The sequence below is a fragment of the Onthophagus taurus genome, chromosome 11, assembly GCF_036711975.1.
Source record: "Onthophagus taurus isolate NC chromosome 11, IU_Otau_3.0, whole genome shotgun sequence".
NCBI classification, from domain to species: Eukaryota; Metazoa; Arthropoda; class Insecta; order Coleoptera; family Scarabaeidae; genus Onthophagus; species Onthophagus taurus.
The window spans coordinates 15,732,559-15,756,150 of record NC_091976.1 but is presented as its reverse complement, the minus strand read 5'-3'; the positions used below and the strand labels follow the sequence as shown (position 1 = coordinate 15,756,150).

The 23,592-nt window shown below is 32.8% G+C and overlaps 1 protein-coding gene across 3 annotated transcripts in view; it reads right to left on the bottom strand.

Moving 5' to 3' along the window:
• LOC111416190 (membrane-attack complex domain containing protein torso-like) overlaps positions 1-23,592 on the bottom strand; it is a 125,767-nt gene that overhangs the window by 22,337 nt on the left and 79,838 nt on the right. For all 3 annotated transcript variants that reach the window (XM_023048151.2, XM_071200687.1, XM_023048152.2), the window contains exon 3: positions 20,204-20,713. In XM_023048151.2, coding sequence (XP_022903919.1) covers positions 20,204-20,713 — 510 coding nt within the window. The remainder of the gene's footprint in view (positions 1-20,203; positions 20,714-23,592) is intronic.

The following is a 23,592-nucleotide window of genomic DNA, read 5'->3' as shown; positions in this document are numbered from 1 at the left end:
TGTACAAAACACAAAAACGACACACAGCACTTGATAAGCAGATTAGTATTTTTCGCTGAGTGGCAGTAATTTTTATTTCCTTTTTTATTTTTATTTTTTTTAACGAAACGCTGGAGGTTTCGCTTTACCCGAATCGAGTTCGTGAAAAGCCATTTTTTACATCCGGGTTTTCCAATCGAATCGCGTCCGATTGCTGCGCGCACCAACTAGTAAAAAAACTTTGCAACCCGGGCGGCAAGTAAATTATTGCTTTTGTCCGACTTTGGCCTTCCTTCCGGGGTTGCAATCAAACCTCGAACCCAAAAGAAACGGTTTAAGTAGAGAATTTCTCGGTAGAGTAAATTTCTACACCAGGTATAAAAGGTTGTACCTGGTGGTATCTTGGCCAATTTAACAGAAAAAAAGGGGGATGAGGAGATGGCGAAGAAAAAAGAGGGTTCAAATTGTTTTACGCTAGGTTTTTCTTTGTCTTTTCCATTTGGCAATCGTACTTTTCCCCTAAAAACGTAGCAATAGCGGTCAGTTCACCCCTCAAAGCCATACGTTTTGCCATTAACCAATTTAGGGGTTGTACGTTCGATGTATCGTTTCCCTCCCTTGGCGTTTCGTTTCGGCCAATAACGATTTATCTTCTTTCTATCCGGCCTCGAACGATGTTTTTTAACCTAGTTTTACCTCAATTTACGTGATTTCAAACATTTTTCGAATGTTACAAATTAAGGTGATTTATTTTTTACTTCTCTTTTTTTAAAAGGAGTTGCTAAAAAAGAAATCAATTTCTTAGAAGTAAAATCCCCGAGGTAACATACCACTTTCATAATTACTTAGATTTTCCAATAAGCTCCCTTGTGATTACTACAAAAAAAACTACAAGACAAGAATACAAGAGAAACACATTTTCCTAATGAAACTTTTTGAAAATAAACTTAACAAATATCTTTTATATTTTGAAGAAAATAATCTGTTTAAAATTTCCTTTGGATTTTATGAAATTCAAGAAAATATATAAAATTATTATTCGATATTAAATTCCAATAGATTTCGATTTGAATGAACGAGATGGAGATATCGATAGATTCCAAAACGTTCTCGATATGAGAATAGAACTGAAGCATGCAGAATTCCAAATTCTTTAGTTATAATCGAATGCTTTTAGTTAATTACACAACAAGACGAACCACGTCAAAAACAAGCGGATCTAATTATAACTATAGCAAATGAAATTCCACGTTTGTAACATGTCCAACAAACCTGCATGAAACATTAGTTACACAGTACAGTTTTCAAAAGTTTATAGCATAGTTTATAGTCTATAATGGTTATAAAGTTTCGAATTAATTTAATATCCGTTTTTAATTATAACTTTAAAATGTAAAATAAATCACTAAAACTATAAATTAAATAAAATACACCGAAGTATATTTAGTTCATAAAATATCTTAAATTTTGTGACATTGCTCGTTATCAAAACTAATACCCTGGAACATTTTCTCATAAATCAGCTATCACTCTTCAAGTATTCCATAGGATTAGTACATGAAGACCTTAGTAACGTCTTCTCAGCCACTTTTTAGGCGCATACACTCAAACCAATAATGAGTCTTTAATGCCATCGTCTGGTCATAAACTCCCAAATCAAATATCATATAACGATGGATTTGCATCAAATATGTAAATATTCGATACTATGGTCATGAAAATCTGAGTAAACACTTATAATATGCGTGATCCTTGTCCAACAGTGCAAAAGTGATAAGAATCGACGTAAAATGGCTTAGAAAAGAATGATAGGATAGGATAGGAGTTGGATGACAACCTGGAAGGCCGATTATATGGTGCAGGTATTGCAAATTAATGCTATATTGAACTTATCTATGTTTAATGCATTTTTTTCGAAACAGCAAATTTGGAAGTCTGTTGGCCGAAATGATACTTTTATTAATTTTTGATTCATTGACTTGAAATTTTTATCATATATTCAAAACTTCGACAGTAAGTACGTCCAATTTTATTTCAAACACGACATTTTTGCAAAAATCAATTAAAACAACTACTACGTACTGCTGCAACTGTTATCATACTATATTAAAATTTCTTTGGCGCATGATGAAGTTTCTGGGGAAATGCTGGGAAGCCGTCATTATGTTTTGTTTCAGAAAGGTCTTTTACCGAATTTCGATATGATGATCCAATTTTCATTCTTTCGAATGGTTTAAAGTGTGCCTCCAAAACTTTCCTGGTGTGAGTAGCAACGAAATAGGGCGGTTGGATTAGATAGAATTTTTTTTTATATGAACAGAAGTGATAATAGATCCCTTTGTTGATGAAAATGTTGAGTCGTTAAGCATTACTTCTACGCCAATACTTTAATACTTTAGGAAGTTAGGTTATGTTTCAAAGCATTTTATCGAACAATTGTAAGTTTCTAATAACTAGCGATCTAATAACTTTAATGCTTTAGGAAGTTGCTGATTCTCTATTCTGAAAGCGAATAGGTCACTTCGTTTTATAGCGAATCTTATCAAAAAGTTGAGTCCATAAAGTTTTTCGAAGAATAAACCGAATCCGATTAGAATCTTATATCTTAAGTCAAAGCAGGATCAACAAATCACAAGAAAAAATGAAAACTTGTAAAAAACACCTCTTGCAGTCAAAAGTTTATGCACACTTTCAAGGAACATACCTATGATACAGATATGTATTTCATAAGAATTCGTCACTACCAAAGCTTCAATCTCGAGTTAAAACTGAGATATGATTAGGTACCAACGAAGTTCGACATTAACATCAGGTGATTCACAGAATAATAAGTACGAACATTACTGTACCAAGTTTACCATAAGATTTTAAATATCATTTATAAACTTTAACAGTTATTCGACGGGTGTTCAAGAACATCTAATTCTACTGAAAATACTAACACATCTCCTAAAAGTAACCAACGATTAACATACATATTCATTTTCTTTAAACGACGTAAAACACATCAACGTTTTGTTTCAACACGTTTAGCTACCGAACATTGAAATATATCTTCTTAACAACAAACAAAACTTTCTGCCCAGTTTTACCCAGTTTTTTGAATTGTAAGTAATATTTGTCAAGAAGGCAGAAAGCACATGAAACTAAGTACTAAGACGACTGGTATTGTCGACAAATGTTAAAATAACTATAGTTTTAAAAATAAATGTTATGAAAGTTAAAATTTTTTAAAAATTTTAAATTTTTAAACTGTGAAATTTTAAGTAAAGAAAAAATGCGAAAAATCTAACAACAAAAATTTAAATCGGAATACAAGAATACGTCAATGTTGAATCCACGGAGCTGTACTGTACTTCGTATATGTAACCCATTATAAGAAGTGAATACAAACAGATGTGAAGTCTTTGACAATAAATTACTTAGAATATTGGAGTCATAGTCTCAATTAGTTTGAGAGCTTTAGAAATAGACTCCCAAAAGTTAATCACTGTCACTTATTGCGAATATCGGGTTATTCTACTGATCTATGTGGAGTTATGACACACATAGTATAGAAACACTCATACCACAGTCTTTTTCTTCTTCACGTGCCGCTTCCATTAAGAAAGTTGGCTAAAATCATGGCAATTTTTAGTCGATGTTGCTGCTCTAAACAATTTCTGAAATGACTGAATTATTGTACCACTATGTTAGATTACTCATCCAGGATATGCGCCTTCTTCTGTCCTGTATCTTCCCTTGAATAATAGTTTGTAAAAGTGAGTATTTCATCCCGAGTTACGTGGCCAAGGTATTGCAGTTTTCTGATTTTAATTGTGTTGACAATTTCTCTTTCTTTCTTCAATCTTATTAATATCTCCACGTTTGTTGTTTTGCTCAGCCAACCTATCTCAGGATTCTTCTATAACACTACATATGAAACGAGTCAAGCTGGTCGATATTATTTTTCTTAAGTATCCACGCTTTCATACCATATAAAAGCACTGAAACACATAGCACTTTAGCATTATATCTTGAGATGACCGTATCTTGAGATGGCTATGGTCGTTGCTGCATGATACGTTTTTTATTTTGTTGAATACAGTTCTAGCCTATCCAGTACTTGATCTTATTTCCTCCGTGTATTCATTGTTCTCATTCATAGCACTGGTTTAGCAGTGGTTTTGTTGCTCTAGATATAAGATTGATTTTGGATATATTTATGCTCACAATTCATGAAACTATCAATTATTTTGTAAGATTTGCTTTCGTTTTTTTTTAAATCTTTATTATTTTTTTATTATTATTTTACATTACAAAAATCGAAAACAAGAAACAAAATAACAGATATATTTGTAATGTCAGTTTTGTTTTGAAAAATTAGGATACATTGAAGTAAATAGAGAGGAAAATGTCGAAAACATATGTTATATTTCCATAAAACACCTTTTATAAGCTGTTCTTTTATAATGTTTCAGGGGACAATCTCTTTTTAAAGACCAGCAGTAATCTGCCATCATGTGACAATCCCATCGACCCTGATACTTTTCCTCCATCACTTTTAGATCCCGGTGGAACCGCTCTCCCTGTTCCTCAATATAATTTCCTAAATTATCCGGAAATTTATCCAGATGATTGCGGGATAGTGTAACTTGATACTCATATTTGAAATTTTCGACTACCAACACAAAACCTTTCCAAGCTTCACTTTCAGAAACAGTCATAACTTTAATAATCTGTGTCTTTCATCAATTGCCGTATTTGAGGACCATCAAATATTCCACCTTTCAACTTTTCCATACTAAGCTTCGGAAATTTTCTACAAATGTAATTAAAACAATATCCTTCCTTATCCAACGCTTTTACAAATTGCTTTATCATTCCTAACTTAATGTGTAATGGTGGAAGTATGATTTTGTCTCTGCTCACCAACGGCTCCCTTATTACATTGGCTTTACCGACTGTTAAAGAATTTCTTACAGACCAAACATCTTCTTCCCAATGAAGTTGCTTTGCTCTACTATCCCACATACAAATGAAGCAAGGGTATTTCGTATATCCACTTTGTTGACCAAGTAAAAAATTAACCATTTTCAAATCCACACAGATCGGCCATTGATGCTCCGAGTACTTAATTTTTTCGAAAACTAATTTTACATTTTCATATTCTTCTTTGAGTTTTGTTGAATGGGCAAATTTATTTCCATTGTGCAGTAAGACGCATTTAAAACTTCTTTTACAACTGTCAATAAAAAAGCGCCATTCAGTAGGTTTGTATTCTTTTAAACCCATGTGTAGAAGCAGCTTCGCGATATCATTACAGTACACCAGTCCTTCATTTTCACTAAAAAATTGTAATAACTCACTTCCTCGCGTTCTATGTTGCGAGAATTACAACATATTCTCGTATGTTGTAATTGTTACTGTTGGAGACAATAAATTTTATTCTTTCAATCTTGAGGCTAACAGTTCTGATCTGTGTTTTGATAAATTGAGATCACGTATTAAATCGCTGAGTTCATTTTGAGAAAATAACTTCGGCGTAGATGTTTCACCCTCCCATTCACTTCCAATAGTAGACTTATTAGTTTGTCAAGAAAAAGACACTAAAAACAAGAGCACATTCAGTGCTTGAAAGAGCACTTGAAAACATAAAAATTTGCAAAGATATCCAGGGCAACAAAAAAATTTTTTTTGTTGTAGAGCTGTGTAATTATTGTTCGTAAGTACTTGTACTTGCAGACCCTCTCCATTAATCCGCAGTTGTTCTTGTATCATTGACATAATCATAAATTTGGTCTTCTTAGTATTCAGAGTGAGTCCTTAGTCTTTACTTTTTCGTCGAGTGGTTCCTGTTGTCTCTCATCTTCAAAGAGTACCTAGATGTATTCTTCCCACTTGTCTAGGTTCTCCTTTGTATTTGGGATTATCTTACCATCACCCGTGCGACGATAGCAACAAACCTCCCAGCAACAAACTTTTACCCGTAATTTCCTATCTACTGTCTTAGCTAATATCTTTCTTATAATTAGGGATAGCGAAAAACTAAATGCACCACTTGAAAGCTTGAATCTTTCTCTATCTAAAACCGGGTTTTCGTCTGCCGATAAGTTGATATTAAGATCAATAAAAAATGAAGAACACCGCGCTGTACTTAAAATAGCTCAAAATTACCAAAGTTCAAGGCCTTGTGCAATTGTTATGAAACCGAATTTTAAAAAACTGTTATCACAGTCAGAAAAGGCGCTCCTTCAGCTATCTTAATCCGGGTTTTCGTCGGTCAATATCTATCGGCGTCATGCTTAAATCACCCTTAATGTCCATCCCTACACGCAGAAACGCTTAAATACTCTTCCTCTAAACAACTTTCTTATTTGATAGGGAGAAAACTCTAGAACCATATCTATCTTATCGGAAATTTTCTGCTCTTTCTAGTGGTGTATAACACGCGACGATCACGCGCTTGCACACGTACATTTTTGGCCAAAAACTGCTAAATTCACACGTTTTAGCCATTCTTAAACCCTGTTCGGGTCGATAACTTTCTTATATGAGCAGGAGAAAACTCTAGAACTATATCTATCTTATCGGAAATTTCCTGCTCTTTCTAGTGGTGTATAATACGCGGCGATCACGCGCTTGCACAAGTACATTTTTGACCAAAAACTGCTACATTAATACGTTTTAGCGATTTTTAAACCTTGTTCGGGTCGATAACTTTCTTATATGAGCAGGAGAAAACTCTAGAACCATATCTATCTTATCGGAAATTTTCTGCTCTTTCTAGTGATGTATAATACGCGGCGATCACGCGCTTGCACACGTACATTTTTGGCCAAAAACTGCTAAATTCACACGTTTTAACCATTCTTAAACCCTGTTCGGATCGATAACTTTCTTATATGAGCAGGAAAAAACTCTAGAACCATATCTATCTTATTGAAAATTTTCTGCTCTTTCTAATGGTGTCTTTTAATAACAATTATACACTTTAATTTAACAACAATTATTAATTAAAGTTATACAGGATGGTCAGAAATGTGCGTCAAATTTCCGTATCTCAAAAAGTTTATTTTTTTAAATGGCAACTCTACTTTTTTCCCTCACCACCGTATTATATGCTGAAAAATCAGGAGACTTTGTGATTAAATCTCATACTAGTAGAGTTACTAGTAAACATACTAGTAGACTTTAAATTTAGTTACTTTACCGTAGACTTTAAAATGCGCACACCCAATATCCACAAAAGCTTGAGGAAACCTTAACTGGAAAGACATGTTTAAATTTTTAAAAACTGTGCTATTCCTTCCATCCCGCTAATTTTGACCCAACTCAATTCCAACGGCAGTTATTCCAACAAGACGACGCGCCACCACACCTCAAGAAGCTACTAAATCAGTTTTTGACACTCAGGGAATTGTTTAAAATAATTGGTTACCATAGTTACTCATGGCTACTGCTATTTTTATCATTTATATAAATTTGAAATAATTAAAGTTTAAACTAATTTTTCTCGAAAATTTTCTTATGTAACCAATATTAATATTGAATGTACTAGATTCAGAAAAAATCTTCTTTTGTATTCCGTAATAAAAATGGGGGATTGCCATTTGAAAAAATATCGATTGCGTCATAACTCGTTAAACCGTTTAACGGGTAAATTATTTTTTCGTTTTTAGAAACGATTTAGTTATGGTAATGCAACTATTTGACCTTATTGATAAGTCGACGCTTCCAACGAAGACTGTACTAACTCAAATTTTTGGTTATTATTTTTGGTTTTTTTTATTATTTTAATTTTTTTTTATTTTTGGTTTTTAGTTTTACTTGATTTATCTCCAAAGTTCAAAATTTGAGTTAGTACAGTCTTCGTTGGGAGAACAATTTTGAAATCTATACCAAAAAATTGCACAAAAGTTAAATCTTTAGATCGATTTCAGGGATTTTTCCATAAATCGTTTATAATGATTTTCACTCAGGTCATCGTGACAGACTCTGTCACAAATGGGAGTTAACTAGAAACAAAAAAATCCACAACGTTAGTAGTTTTTGGCGCAAAACGTGTTTGTGCAAGCGCGCGATCGTCGCGTGTTATACATCACTAGAAAGAGCAGAAAATTTCCGATAAGATAGATATGGTTCTAGAGTTTTCTCCTGCTCATATAAGAAAGTTATCGACCCCAACAGGGTTTAAGAATGGCTAAAACGTGTGAATTTAGCAGTTTTTGGCCAAAAATGTACGTGTGCAAGCGCGTGATCGACGCGTGTTATACATCACTAGAAAGAGCAGGAAATTTCCGATAAGATAGATATGGTTCTAGAGTTTTCTCCTGCTCATATAAGAAAGTTATCGCCCCGAACAGGGTTTAAGAATGGTTAAAACGTGTGAATTTAGCAGTTTTTGGCCAAAAATGTACGTGTGCAAGCGCGTGATCGCCGCGTATTATACATCACTAGAAAGAGCAGGAAATTTCCGATAAGATAGATATGGTTCTAGAGTTTTCTCCTGCTCATATAAGAAAGTTATCGACTCGAACAAGGTTTAAAAATCGCTAAAACGTATGAATGTAGCAGTTTTTGGCCAAAAATGTACTTGTGCAAGCGCGTGATCGTCGCGTGTTATACACCACTAGAAAGAGCAGAAAATTTCCGATAAGATAGATATGGTTCTAGAGTTTTCTCCTGCTCATATAAGAAAGTTATCGACCCGAACAAGGTTTAAAAATCGCTAAAACGTATTAATGTAGCAGTTTTTGGTCAAAAATGTACTTGTGCAAGCGCGTGATCGTCGCGTGTTATACACCACTAGAAAGAGCAGGAAATTTCCGATAAGATAGATATAGTTCTAGAGTTTTCTCCTGCTCATATAAGAAAGTTATCGACCCGAACAGGGTTTAAGAATGGCTAAAACGTGTGAATGTAGCAGTTTTTGGCCAAAAATGTACGTGTGCAAGCGCGTGATCGTCGCGTGTTATACACCACTAGAAAGAGCAGAAAATTTCCGATAAGATAGATATGGTTCTAGAGTTTTCTCCCTATCAAATAAGAAAGTTGTTTAGAGGAAGAGTATTTAAGCGTTTCTGCGTGTAGGGATGGACATTAAGGGTGATTTAAGCATGACGCCGATAGATATTGACCGACGAAAACCCGGATTAAGATAGCTGAAGGAGCGCCTTTTCTGACTGTGATAACAGTTTTTTAAAATTCGGTTTCATAACAATTGCACAAGGCCTTGAACTTTGGTAATTTTGAGCTATTTTAAGTACAGCGCGGTGTTCTTCATTTTTTATTGATCTTAATATCAACTTATCGGCAGACGAAAACCCGGTTTTAGATAGAGAAAGATTCAAGCTTTCAAGTGGTGCATTTAGTTTTTCGCTATCCCTAATTATAAGGAAGATATCAGCTAAGAAAGTAGATAGGAAATTACGGGTAAAAGTTTGTTGCTGGGAGGTTTGTTGCTATCGTCGCACGGGTCTTACCATCCCTGTCTAGTAAAATACTGCTTTTATGTAGATATCAGTCATCATGCCTCGTTTGCAATTCCTCTATTTCCATACATTTCTTCATGTTTTATTGGTTCTTCAATTGTGATAACAAATTGTATATAAGAAACATATTCATGATACATAGATATCTATAGGGATATTTATGCATAACATTAGGTAAGATTTTACACTAAGATAAATCGTTCCTTTAGACACAAAAATAATTTCAAAATGATTACCCAAAGTTTTATAATATTTTAGTTCAACAACAAAATATTCCTATACTTCCTAATAGTGTATCTGAAAGCTTTGTGGTAGAATATTGTAACTTATTAATGTATATCCCATTATGAAATAATTTTTGGAAAACAAAGAAGATTAAAAATTTCCACTTACTGTACATTTATTTTTTATGTCCATCTTTAAAGTACGCAATTTGAGACATTTAAAAATTTATAACGTTTTAAGTTTTCACTCGCGCTATTTACTAAACTAAATATAAAATGCAGTTTTCGTCGCGCTTATCAAACTTTAAACGTTCCTGTTAAAGCTTTCGTCTATTTTCGAAGCCCATTCTCCCTGGGTTTTAGACGATGTTGTCTAAAACTACTAACTATATCGATACAAAATTCAAAGGGCTCGGATTAGTTTCCGGTTAAAACATGTTTCGCAGCTAACGTACCTTAATACATAAAATAATCGAGCTGAACGGGTGCTCGAAACGATCGCAAACGAACCAATTATGGGAATCAAGAGTGAAATACACACAGGCGAGATGAATTACGGTGGTGAATTAGGGACGAAATTGGTTAAACGGAACTAAATTAGGTTTTGCTTTTGTGCTAAAGCGTTCATTTAAACAACAATAACATGTAATCAAGTTATCATCAACAATAATTAGCCCATTTAATTAAAAAAGGAGTTTTAAAACAACCATTTGAATCAATCTGAAATTATTGCATTTAAATTAAAAAAGCACTTTTACAATGTAACACACTTTTTCGAGTAAACAGGGAAATTGTAGGTTTCTGTTAGCAATTTTCGTTATTGTAAAAGGGGAAAAGGGGAAACCGTCGTTCCATCTGACATTTTCAGCGATAAAACTGAAATATCCAAGAACTCGTCCTCAAAGGCAGCGACGCGTATTCTATTTAATAACGGTACAAGATTTTACAAAAGGAGGCGGCCGCCCGAACTCCTCCGCAAGAAGAACGAAGTAAAAAAAAAGAAAAAGGACAATTCGTCGACGAAATGGTAAAATTCAATGATCCGATAACAAGGCCGAAGAGGCGAAGGTTTCCAAGCGAACAGAGAAAATCGGAAATTTCTCTCGTCGAGAAACCCACCGACGCCGACGGCTAAAAAAGACTATAAAAAACTTTCAAGAAAGAAAAAAAACTTTATGAATAGTGCGAACGAAAGATTAAGGTGACAATTTTTTTAAACAAGTTTTAAACAACATTTCTTTGAAATTGTATCACAAAGAGAGAATAAAATTACCGTACAAAATACCGAGAATGGTAACATACAGAAAGGGGGCTGTTTTTTGCAATTACGACATCTGAAAGAGGGTAGAATTCGAGCTTTTCGTTTGTAAACAATTTCGCATGAAAATTTTGCCGGCTATTCAAACGTAAAGGTATGCTTTTAATTCGATCCCTATATCCATGAAATGATCATGGAATTTCATTTTTTTTTGGCCTTGGAATTAATCCATTCACCGGATTTAAAATCACGCTCGATAATAAAAATACAAGAAATCAAGATACAAAAAATATTTAAAAATTAATCCATCAAATACCCTCTAAATCACGCTTAACAATTAAATCTTAAAAACCACAAATAAACATGATTTATTTAATTAATTACATTAATTGCATAAAGACCTGTTCTATTCTCTCAACTAATAATGTTTGTTTTCGAAAACTAATAAATCTATTTAGAATGCTCCAAAACAAAGCACCGCGCACATGTTTAACGTTAATAAATCAATTTGTAGATTATCTAAATGGGTTTAAAACAAAAATTATGGTCGTCGAAACGTGTGTTTCCGTGCAGTACAGTTCAAAACTAAAACTAAAACACAGAAAACATAGAATTCGTGCCTAGGATTCAATAGATTCGACATTTCAATGCTTAATTTAACTCGTTTAATACTGTATGTAGTCGTTTTTCTTCTCGAAGTCATCTAAATGTTATCAAGATTCAACATTGATACAATCTTATTAGAACAAAATAAAGTAAAACTATGATTCGTTTTTAAAAGATTAATTCAATTAATAAACTTTGTTGTTATCAAACTTGGGGTTATCTTGTGTTATTTATTTTTGGTGACTTTGAAAATCTTTTTATTAAGATAATACATATTGAGGTTAATTTTGTCAATTAACAGTTGTTTTTAATTAAAAAAAAATAATGCGCAAAAAGAAATCTATAGGATGTTTCAAAAATTGTATAAAATAAGATGCAAAACTTAGTTCAAATGTGGAGATGGTGCAGAAGAGGTAATTAATATGAGAGAGCCAATATGGTTGAATCACAAACTAATTTTATTGTACTTGATGTATGGAGAGTGCTGAGGAAGCAGGTCAAAATGAAACAAATTTGGCAAGATAAGTTAAAAGATTCATAATTTTTAAAATTGACAGAAGAGATTGAGAGGAATTATTGAGCTGGGTTAAGAAGTGGTATAAAGGACAACAGTTTGGTCATGTATTGTCAATGTTGTGATAAGAAAAAAGAAGAGACCGTGGTGTTAATGGGTGAGAATAAGAAGAATATGTGAGTGGTAAGAAATGAAGATCTAGCAATTGAATATAATCCTTAATATTGATGGTGGAAGTCATAAGATAAAGTATATAAGAAAGAAACCTGTTATACTGGATATATAAAAGGGATGAAAAACGTTGAATAGCAATAAGGAACAGGTAGATGATTATTCAAACAAGTTTAGGGCAAGGGAATCTGTGAAATACATTCACTAACCCGTAGAGGTAAATTTGACGAAAAGAAGTACATAAGGGATAAATCGGAATTAGAAATAACATCTTACAAGGAAAACGTGGAGAATTGGCGAAGAATTATAGTGGAGAATGAGGAAAAAGACGATTTGAGGGACGCTGGAAGAAGATTGATGCAATGGTGTTGTGTAGGAATGTTTAATATGCATGTGTTGAAATATTTGGTAAAAAAGAAGTTGAGTTCGAACGCAGGAAAGTTTTTTTTATTGATTCGAACGCACCGTTTAACACGGTGCGCAGAGAGAAGTTGTAGGAGGAGATAAGATGGAAGGAGATTTATGGGCAGTTAGGGAAGACCAAAGCAATATTTTTTGGATGTCGAAGAGGGTCGTGGAGTTAAACAAGAAAGGTCCATGTGTCAGCTTACGTGGATAACATAGTTGTGGCGGCAACATCAAAAAAAGGGAAGTTTGATATTCAAAATAATGGAGATCTGTAAAGGAGGAAGGTAGAAGTGGAGGAGAGAACGCATATAAGAAAATTGACAAAAAGTACGTATAGAGTAATGGAATTTTTAGTTGGGGACAACGAGTATATGGAAGAGATATTTGGAAAAGGAAAGCAATATACTTTCTTCTTAGAACTAAGCACAGTTGCTCATGGTAAGCAGATTATTGCCTGAAGAACGTTTCTATTGTTTTCCATTGTGTTGCAAATTAAAGAAAAAAAAGGCGAAATTCTATTAGCCTACTGCAAACTAAAGAGGAGAACCTGCCAAATTTTGCAAGGATTGTGGGAATATGGCCAGGTTAGGGATGCAAATATTATTGAAAATATATAAAATTGAACCATGCAACAACTGAATGTTCAAAATAAAATCAAAATATTACAAATTCGTTAAACAAATAAAAATCGTTATCTGTAATGGAGAATGTAGTGCATCTAGATATCAATATGATCTGTTACAGTCATATGTTGTGTGACTAGGACGAAAATTATTACCTAAATAGCTATTATCAAGTCCAAGCGGTAAAATAGGGCCATTGTAGAGATGGTCTATCCATAACTGTTAGATCAATAAGTGCGAATATAATGTTATAAAGCTCACTTGGCCACACTAAGACCACTGAAAACAAAATCAACGGATGAATTAAATTTATTCTTGTAGAAACAGATTTTACCATACAAAATAGAACAAATAATCAACCTTATTAATCAACCAATAATCACCTTCTTTGACTCGATTCTGTACCAATTTCTATAATTTCCAAAAAAACTGCGGAAAAAACGAGATGTCTAGCTACAAATACTAACACATTATATAAAATAGAGAAAAAGAGGAAAAAAGTAGAAAGCCAATTTAGAGATTAATTAGATTTAATTGCTGATAAATTATAACAAGGAAACGGAAACCAATTATGGAAGCGCGGCTAAAAAATTATTTTCTAATCTTTCTTGTAGAAGAGATATTACAGAGGTAGACGAGGAAGTAATTGGTAGATTTTGTATCATTAAAACTTTAGCGAGTGGAAAAGCTGTAGAGGGTATAGAAATATATTTGGTACAACATGCTCCCTGCTGTATAGAAAATATTTATTCATGGTAAAAGCAATATGCGATTTGTTGCATTAAGTTTCAAACGATGCACAAGAAATCAAAATCAAAGATTTTAAAATGTATTGTTTGAAAAACGTACGAAATTGTTGGAACTTTCTACTAATCAAGATGTTTTGAATACTTTACCGTACACATCTGATCCATACATATCATCAATTAGTTAAAATTAATGCGGAAGAAATTAATTTGTTAATGTAAGTATTTGATAGAAATTACGCTATATTTCGTAATTTCTGTTATTTTAGTATAATCGGATGTTAAACTGAGGATAGTTTTAAAGTAGTAGGGTAATAATACAGTCTCAAGCGCGGGAGTGCGCCTCCTTGCGTTTCCTTGTATGGCGCGAAATTTAAAAGTATCGGAAGTGACGTCACATCGAGATGCGCACTTATCTACGTATGCGTGGATTTGAATACGGGGCAGTTTCTCATTGTTAGATAGAGGAATTAAATGCCAACGCAACGTGCACATTACTACACATGTGTGAATCGAAATACTGTAAGATCTATCATTTTTGGCCAAAAAGAAAAATAATACTATTAGAAAATACTAAGCAATAGTCAAAATAGTTTTACATTCCGAAAATCTAATAAATAAAGTAATAGTGGTCCAAATTCCTTAAAAAACTGAGAAACGAAATTAGCCCAACTATTTACCACTAATTTTCAAGAAATGAAGTGACTATACATCTAGCAATTATTTGTGAAAATCAATGGCTTCGAGATCTTTGAGAGTGTAATCAGGTTCAGCTTTAAATAAATATGCTTCTTCTTGCTATTTATTATGGTAGATATTTATGATTGGAAAATTTAACCATTTTGAAATTCATTAAGAACGTTTACTAACGTTGTTATATTGCTTGAATGTGCCAAAGGCATTTGTAAGAAACATTTTTACATTATAAAAATTTAGGTTTTAGTAAAATTTAGGGTGGTAGTTCGAAATAACACAACATTAGTTAAAATATTTGTAGTGGTATAGTGAACGTAGGTTTGTTATATGCAGTGGTTACTTTGTATTTGTATAAGTGCTATTTAAGATAATTGAAAATAATTACGGTAAAGTATTGCTCTATACGTTAGCATATTTCTAAAAATGGTATATTTTTAGCAAGAGATATTTATAAAAGAGGTGTACTAATGAAAAACTAAATGAAAACTACGCATAGCAATTACCCAATGACTGAAGTACGATTTACTTATATTTTTAGTGAATATAAAAATATTTTAATCCCACTTTTTTATCAGTAGACGATATTAGTACAATGCGAAACCAATCTACTGTTTCTCCAGACATTGAAGATGGTACTCAACTAGACGCAAACATGAATATAGAAAATGATAATCGTGTATGGAAGGACTGTGATCATACAACCAATATACCAGATTATTGGTAACCAACTGGTGTGGTAGAAGATCATTTTTGGGATTGTCATACAGTGACAGATATTTTTATCAAAGTTATATGCAGTTCAGAATATCCAGTCACTTGATTTATCAGAAGTAGAATTGAAACTATTTCTGGGAATAAACTTACAATACAATCCTAAAATACCAATGAAATGAGGCTATCAAATTTGGTGTTTGGCTGATAAAAAGTGGTATACCCTAAAATTTCAAGTATATCAAGGGAAAAATGATAAGTGGTATCAGGATTACAAAAGTTACGATTTAGGAGAACGTATTGTTTTAGATTTAGCAAAAACTGAATTCGAAAAAAATAGAATTCTGTTTCTTGTTGAATCTTCATTTCGTCTTCTTGAATAATTAAAAACAGAAAAAATTTTATCATGTGGAACGATAAGAGAAGATAGAAAGGGAGGTCTTAAAAGACTTGGGAAAAAATAAGATGGCAAGAGGAGAATTTATATATAGAAAATCAAACACAATCATAAGTTGTTACAAGTAGATGGATAACAAATCCATTTTCTTAGCTTCTAATTATCATGGTAACGAGACAACAAGTGTGAAGAGAAAATCTAAAGATAGAACAAGCCAAGAAGTTCGATGTCCTGCAGTAATAATTAATTTCAATGCCAATATGGGGGGTGTAGATCTCGCCGCCCAACTACAATCATACTACAGTGTGTCTAAGAGGTCTCGCAAGTGGTGGCACCGGTTGTGGTAGGCACTTATGGATATCACTTTTGTTAATACCACTTAAAATATCACTTATCGAATATCGTAGAAAGCTTGCCCAAGGATTAGTGAATACAGTAGTCCAAAGAAATAGACACTACGTATGTGTCAAAAAAGCGAAGGAGATTCAATTGCAGCGTCAGTGTTAAGCTCGCTGCGAAATGTGTTCTACAAAAGGAATTCAATCAAATTTTGATACAAAATGCATGTATAAAATGCTTCCGATTATGTATGGAATAAAATAATCGGCAAATGACTCCGACTGTTCTGAACACAGACCCTTACGCTTTTAATGAAATTGATGATAGCATCCTTGAGTTCTGGAATAGTCCGTGGCGTATCGACATAGACGTGAGATTTCATAAACTCAGAAATTTAAGACCACATAGCTATTTCAGGAGATAATTCGGTCCGTAAATCGTTCTTCCAATAAATGCATTGTTTTTTAGATTCATAACGTTCAGATGAAGCTACAAGAACACAGTTATCATGTTGATGTAAAGCGCACAGCCGATACAGCATTGCTTCCCTCATTTAAAAAAAAATTGATAAATTCCAATTAAAGAATTCTCGGTGAATATGACTTTTTGCGAAAAATCGGTATTCACCTCATTTTTCTGTTGGTTTGAGCTCTTGAGTCAGCTGAACCTTCTAGGGATGAAGATGGAGGTCCTTCGTCAAAATTAACTTTTTGTACATAGTCGACTCATTTTCTTCAAATTTATTGATTATTCGTCGAATCGTTGACATATTTGATGTACTGTCATAACCGAAAATTCCGCGAACTAACTTTTTCCATTTTTGGAACGGCTTTTCACAATGATAACGCGTTGTTCCTTTGTGTTACGATCTATATTTTGATGCTGCCAAGCCAAAACGACATATACTTGATTTGTTAGGAAACACAAAAACTTTCATCACGTAATCTTTAAACTAATATTGTAGCGATTATGTCGCTTTAACTATTGGGTGCAGATTTAAATATCCTGTTTTAACGGTGTAGCTAAGTAAAAAGTGACCTTTTCTGACATTTTTGCAATTTTGACTTGGCAGCGTCGAATTAATAATTGGAACAATCGCAGATGGCAGCTGTCATATTTCAAAGCTATTATTTGCACAAAACAATAGCGCACAATTCAAATTGCAACATCCTTTAAAATGTCAGATAAAATTTATGTGGTGGACCAAGTTCTCTTATCATAATAATAATGTATTGGGAGGTGCTGTATATCATTTTTCGGTGTTAAAATTTTATGTTAATGCATACCATCAGCATCATCACATCAAAGTACCGATGTCTGAGGAAATGCTTATTATGTCATTGTAATAAATGGTAATAGTGATTTTGCAGTATTCTAACGTATGTAAATGATAAAATTTTTCTTAGTTTATGTATTATTAGTTTCATTATTAGTGGCTTCATCGCCATTGTAGAGTTATTAACATTTAACTGATATATCTCCGCATCTTACGAAAATACCATAATCAACTATCACTACCAATTCGTTGTATTGATTGCTGGGATACATTTAAAACATAAGTTTGTTGTTGACAATCCGTTTGCACATTATTGCACCACTTTCTGACACTAGGCTCATGCAGGTCCGGAACCCGATGTACTTAAATACTCATTAGCAAACTACTTCACAGCATATTCGGAATTAGATTTACGTTACGAGATAACTCGATTATTTGTTATTCCACAAACTTCACATAATCGGTTTACAGATGTACTATCTTCAACACACACTTTTACTTCACTACATTTTAGTACATTATCTCGTTTGGTGCTAGCACATTAGAAAGTAACCTCACCATTATGCGACACAAAGGAGGAATTATTCCCTCGTTAAGTTGAGTTATTCAAAGGCGGAATGTAAACATCAGATATAAATTACTGATCTACCGCTGTGTATCAATACAATATCCAACTAAATTATTAACTAATTATTCGGTATGTTACACCATCCACTGGAGTTTTCTGATTAGATGCCACTAAAAAGAGTGTTTGTAGTAGCCAGAACTAATCCCACTAAAATCCAGACAATCGTACATCTCTTTGGCGCAATAATTTATTTAATATTTCTGTCAAAAGTGTGCTTAACTATTCAGTCTGCAAAAATGTCCAAAAAAATGGGAATGAGAAAAACCTACGTATTTCTATTTTCTATTCTTTGAAATGAAGATCATTTTTAATTAAGTCCTTCAAGAATACGCGATCTCCTCGTTAAGAACGAAAAGTTATCTAAGTGATGATCTGTTTCTAGATGATGTAAAGAAAAGCTGTTGGGGAAAATGCCAACAGATACAGAGACAACAGATATTGGGGGGACAAGTACATCTCCCCAGTACTTGTTTCATAAACCTACATCTCGCACTATCTGCTTTCGTAGTTCATTCTAATTCCAAATACCCAGAACATAATAACATAATAAGGTGTACCATTTGAAAAAGTTCAGCCCCTCCTTAAATATTAAAAAGTCGGCGCTTCAATTAATAGGAGCTTGGTCTTTTTGGTACAACATTTAAGTTTTTAATTATCTTTAATTGATTTTGATATTCTTTTTTGTCACATGTTATGTACAATAGCATATTTTAAATATTGTTAACAGTTAAAAAAAGTTCTTTCAATTTGTTTTAAAATGAGGTTTTCTATATGCAACATTCGTTTACCACAATACATTTCAAACACCATGTATTTTGAATACAACAGGTGGTTGATTCTTTTCGAAACTAATTTCCATTTTATTGTGTAACCCTTGAATATATATTTTTTATTTTATTTACTTTTACCCCTTCACGTCGTTTAAACGAACAAATAGCTTTGACGCGGGTTGAATTTTAAAAAGATTCCGAACCACAATAGGAGGGTTGAACAACAAGAACGCAACCTAAAACAACCCTCTAATAAAAACATTTAAACGCCAAAAAGGGTTGGCATTTTTTCAAGTTTTTTTTGGTCTTCTATTTCAAATTAATATAAACATTTTCTTGTTTTTATTGCAGAAATTGGAACGAACTTGTGCTTTCGATACACATACACACATTTTAAGTACATAAATAACGTTCCCCTTCAACGAATTTAGTGACTTTAAAAGCTTTAGACTCATTTTTCATTCCAAACAGGGACGAGAAATTGATTATATTAAAAAAAACTTGGTGCTTTAACATTTTCGGAACAGATCGGTGATTTATGATTTAATAAAAGTGTCCAAGACTTTTTTCTTTAAAAATCTATCCTTTACAATATTTTCATATTTTTTGCTCTTTTAATATCAAAATGTTTCACGTCAAACATTTTTAAATGAAACATTTAAATTCGTCGAGTTTCCGCATGTTTTCCTGAAACAAAGTACGTTTTCAGATCAAACGTAAAGCGGAGGCTAACGAGACACATAATTTTCACGTTTAGTTTACATAAAAATAAACCCGGAAAATGTTTTAAAAAGGGACGCGAAGAGAACACGGTTATCTTTCAAGTTATACTAGAAACGGTAATGAGGGTAAAGTTAAAAGTTAGGGGAGTGGAAATGTAAACTTTCTGATAAAAAAACGAAAAATGAAGAAAAACTAACAAAGTAATAATATAAAAAACCTTCTAAACTGACTAAATTCATTCAAGAGTAACGTTATTTATGTGCTTAAAACGTGTGTAGGTGTACCGGAAGCAAGAATCCGTTGTAAAATTTATCGCTTAATTGTCAAATTGACGATTAAAAATACAAGATTTATAACAGCTAAAGATTTATGGCAAATTAAAAAAAACTCGCAAGATTGAAATCACCCGGAAAATTAGTTTTAAAAACACCCATTGTAGTTAATTCACCATAAAATGTTTTGAATTGGTTAAAATCGATTACATAAAGAAATTTTTCATTTGAACAAAACATTTTCATCTAAAGTCACTAAACGAAACCTAATTGAACTAAATCATTCATCCTTGAATTGTTTCAGTTCACTTTAACAACTCAGATCAACAAATCTATTAAACCCAATCAAAAAAAAAATTTTAAATATAAAACTTTAAGCTTTAACTCACCTGATATAAAGAATTTCCAGTAACATACGAATTAATATAATGCGATCCGAATTTCTTAATAAATTTCCAAACGCTTTCTGTATCTCCAACAACGATTTTATCTACTTCTCTAGCGACCAAATCGTCTAAATTCACATCGAAAGGAAGCGGCGACAGCTTAACGGTGTCTCTCAATCGACTTAAACGCAACAAAACGTAACAGAAATCACCGTGAACATACGAAGAGTTTATTCCCATGTTCCTGGCGATGTGATCTGGTTGCCAACTGCTACTGAATGCCCTCCAAGGACGATCCAAAAGCTCAAAGTTGTAATCGCGAAAATAAGCTTGAAGAAGTTGCTTGAGATTATCGCAAAATTCCATATGAAAATCGCCGTCGAAAATCATCTTTTTTGCGCTACGCGTTGAATGACGACTTGGTTGTGGCTGGACATTTGTAAAAACGTCTACTGTTGGTTCTCTGAAGATCCAATTTGGACGATCTAAGTTGGTATCATTACGTTCAACAACCTGAAATGAGAGGTTAAAAAAACGAATGTAAAAAGATAAAAAAAAGAACGGAATCGAGAATAAATTAAGTTAATGATCTATGATAAAAGAGGAGAATTGTTTGTTTTCGAAAATACTATTTGATTGGTTTTTCTTAGATGAGAATTCCGAAAGTGACTTTTAAAAATATCAAGGTTTTTTAAGAGATTTATGACAAAAATTTCCATAAAAATGTTAAATAACAATTTAATTTCTTGCAAACAAACACAATTTTTTTCTATAACAACAATTTGACGATTTAAATATGATAAGATGAAAAGTTTTAGAAGATATGAAATTAAAATTGAATTAACATAATGACACTTCCGAAGATAAGTAGAGTTTTTATAATCATTATTTCATCGTTTATTTCGTTTTAAGATGATATTTTCCAAGGTTTTAACTATTAAGGTTTCTTTTAGGATTTATAAAGAAATGCTAAAAATCGCATCAACGTCATCAAGTTGAAATAGTGCGAATAACATTTTTAATTTAGAATCACTAGTATTTATTGATTAAATAATTTTTTTTGTTTATCTAAGTTTTTGAAAAATTTATTTGAGGATATTGGTCGAAAAATAATAATAATACGAGTTATTATCATTTTACGTTGTATTCTTCCGTTCTATTTTGTTCATAATCACGATACACCAAGCCGCTGTCCTCTTTTTCATTGTTTTCTAATATATCCTTCAAAATAATTTAATTATCAAATATTTAGGGTCATATCATTTAATTAATATCGTTTTAAAGAGTTATCAATACAGGGGGCCCATTCTGTATGGAATATAGAAAAAAATGATTATTGCAGACGGAAATTAAATCAATGTTGACAATTAACAGGCAATTGTCGAAACATAAGCGGAAAAATAACCCAACTTTGCTTATGTTAAAAAATAAATATTTTAGAAGAAAAAATATATTTATATATTTAAAAGTAAATAATTCGAAAACCGATAGACTTAGACAATCTCAATAAGAGTACCTTTTTTATATAAAATTGAATGCTCTTTGTGATTTCCAGCTCTTATTGGTCGTAGCTGTCTAGCAAAAAAACTTATGATTTGATTTATCAAACGAGCAGCGTGTATCTAGCGCCCTCTACGAGCAATAACAAAACAAGTTTCAAATTCGTATTTCTCATGCTCGAAAACATAAAACTACCAAATTTTATGGTAATAGTACAAAAACATTCAAAATTATCAAGAAATTTCGAAATAAGAATTTAACTTTCAACACCCTATGCCTCGAAAACCACTGACATTTGTATAAGAGATGTTACGTTAAATCATCATATTTTGGTGTCTAGTATCTCCGGTATTCGGATTTCCCATTCTATCTGACTCACCCTGTATAGATTAATGGTATTGATCAATTTTTATTAATAAACAATTTTTACATTTTAATCAAAAATTTTCTGATTTAAGGGTACAAAAATTTTACGCCATCATAAAAAGAAAAGTAATCTCTATCAAATGAGCCTAACGAAAGCAAACATGCCATTTAAAAAAATTTAAGTATTATTCGTTACTCATTTGTTTTCTGAATTAAAAACAATTGAATGCAGTCTTATTATGGCAAATAAAATATTAAACAACTTTTGTATAAAATGTTTTTTTATAAAGTTGATACCTACCAAGATATATACTATATTTCATACATAATGAGCACCTGTATATTCGATTGCTGCTAATTTTATTGCTAATATTTAACCTGTTTCCGAACTTTTTGATGTCATCGGAAACGTGGGTGTGATTAAATCTATTGGATTCTTTGTTTGAATCTACATTCGAGTGAATACATTGGAAAACCTTTGGGGTTGAAGGAAGGAAACTCTAAAATTGACGATTTCGTTTTGATGTAGCAAATCCAGCGTGTCGCCCATAATCGACCTCAGCGGATTGAGGGTAAGTGTTTTCTTATAAGAGACTTGTATCCTTAGATATCCAAGATATGTAAGGAACGATTTTATCCCAAATCGCCGAGATCACTTGCGGGCGAGGTGCTGCATTTGGTACGTTTAGCACGAGATCATCGGATTTGGAGAATTCTAGCGCCTCGCCCGCAAGCGACCTCGGCGGTTTGAGAATAAAAGTCTTCTTATAAGAGACTTTGTATCTTTGCCAAGATATATAAGGATCGATTTCGCCTTAAATCCCCGAGGTCGCTTGCGGGGAGGCTCTAGAATCCTCCAAAGCTGACGATTTCCTGTTGATGTTTCAAATCCAGCGCCTCGCCCACAAGCGATCTTGACGAATTGAGGGTAAACGTCCTCTTATAAGAAACGTTGTATCTTTTTCAAGATATATAATCAACATCAATTGTCTTGTCAATTATCAACAATAATCTTTCTGCTGTTGCTTCACTCTGCGAACTTGGATCATCTAAAAGGTTGGTGGCGGCGACTGATCGACATTATTGCATTTAATAATTGTAAATATAACATCTATGAGTAAAAATGATGCAATCCTGCATGACCTCAATTTATTTTTTACGTTAACAAATAGTAGAAGTGTTGATTCAAATCTTTTTAATCGTTACAGCCTCTATTTCACCAAAGACCAGTTCAATGGACACTCCACATCGATAATAATCCATTGCAATCAAATCGCAGCTTCTAAACAACTAGTTGGAGTTACTATTTCGGCTAATGTCAGTTTCAAAAATAGAGATCAAAACATCGATTGTAGCATTGCCAAGTTTTCATTGCGTGTCATTGCAGTGCCATTGCGAGTTTTTGCACATTTCAAAGGACGCCTTCTTATGACACCTTTGAACCATGTTCCACATCACGCAGCCAATTATTAGTATTGGTAGCAACTTGGTGAATAAAGAAGCAATTTTAGTAAAGACGCTCATTC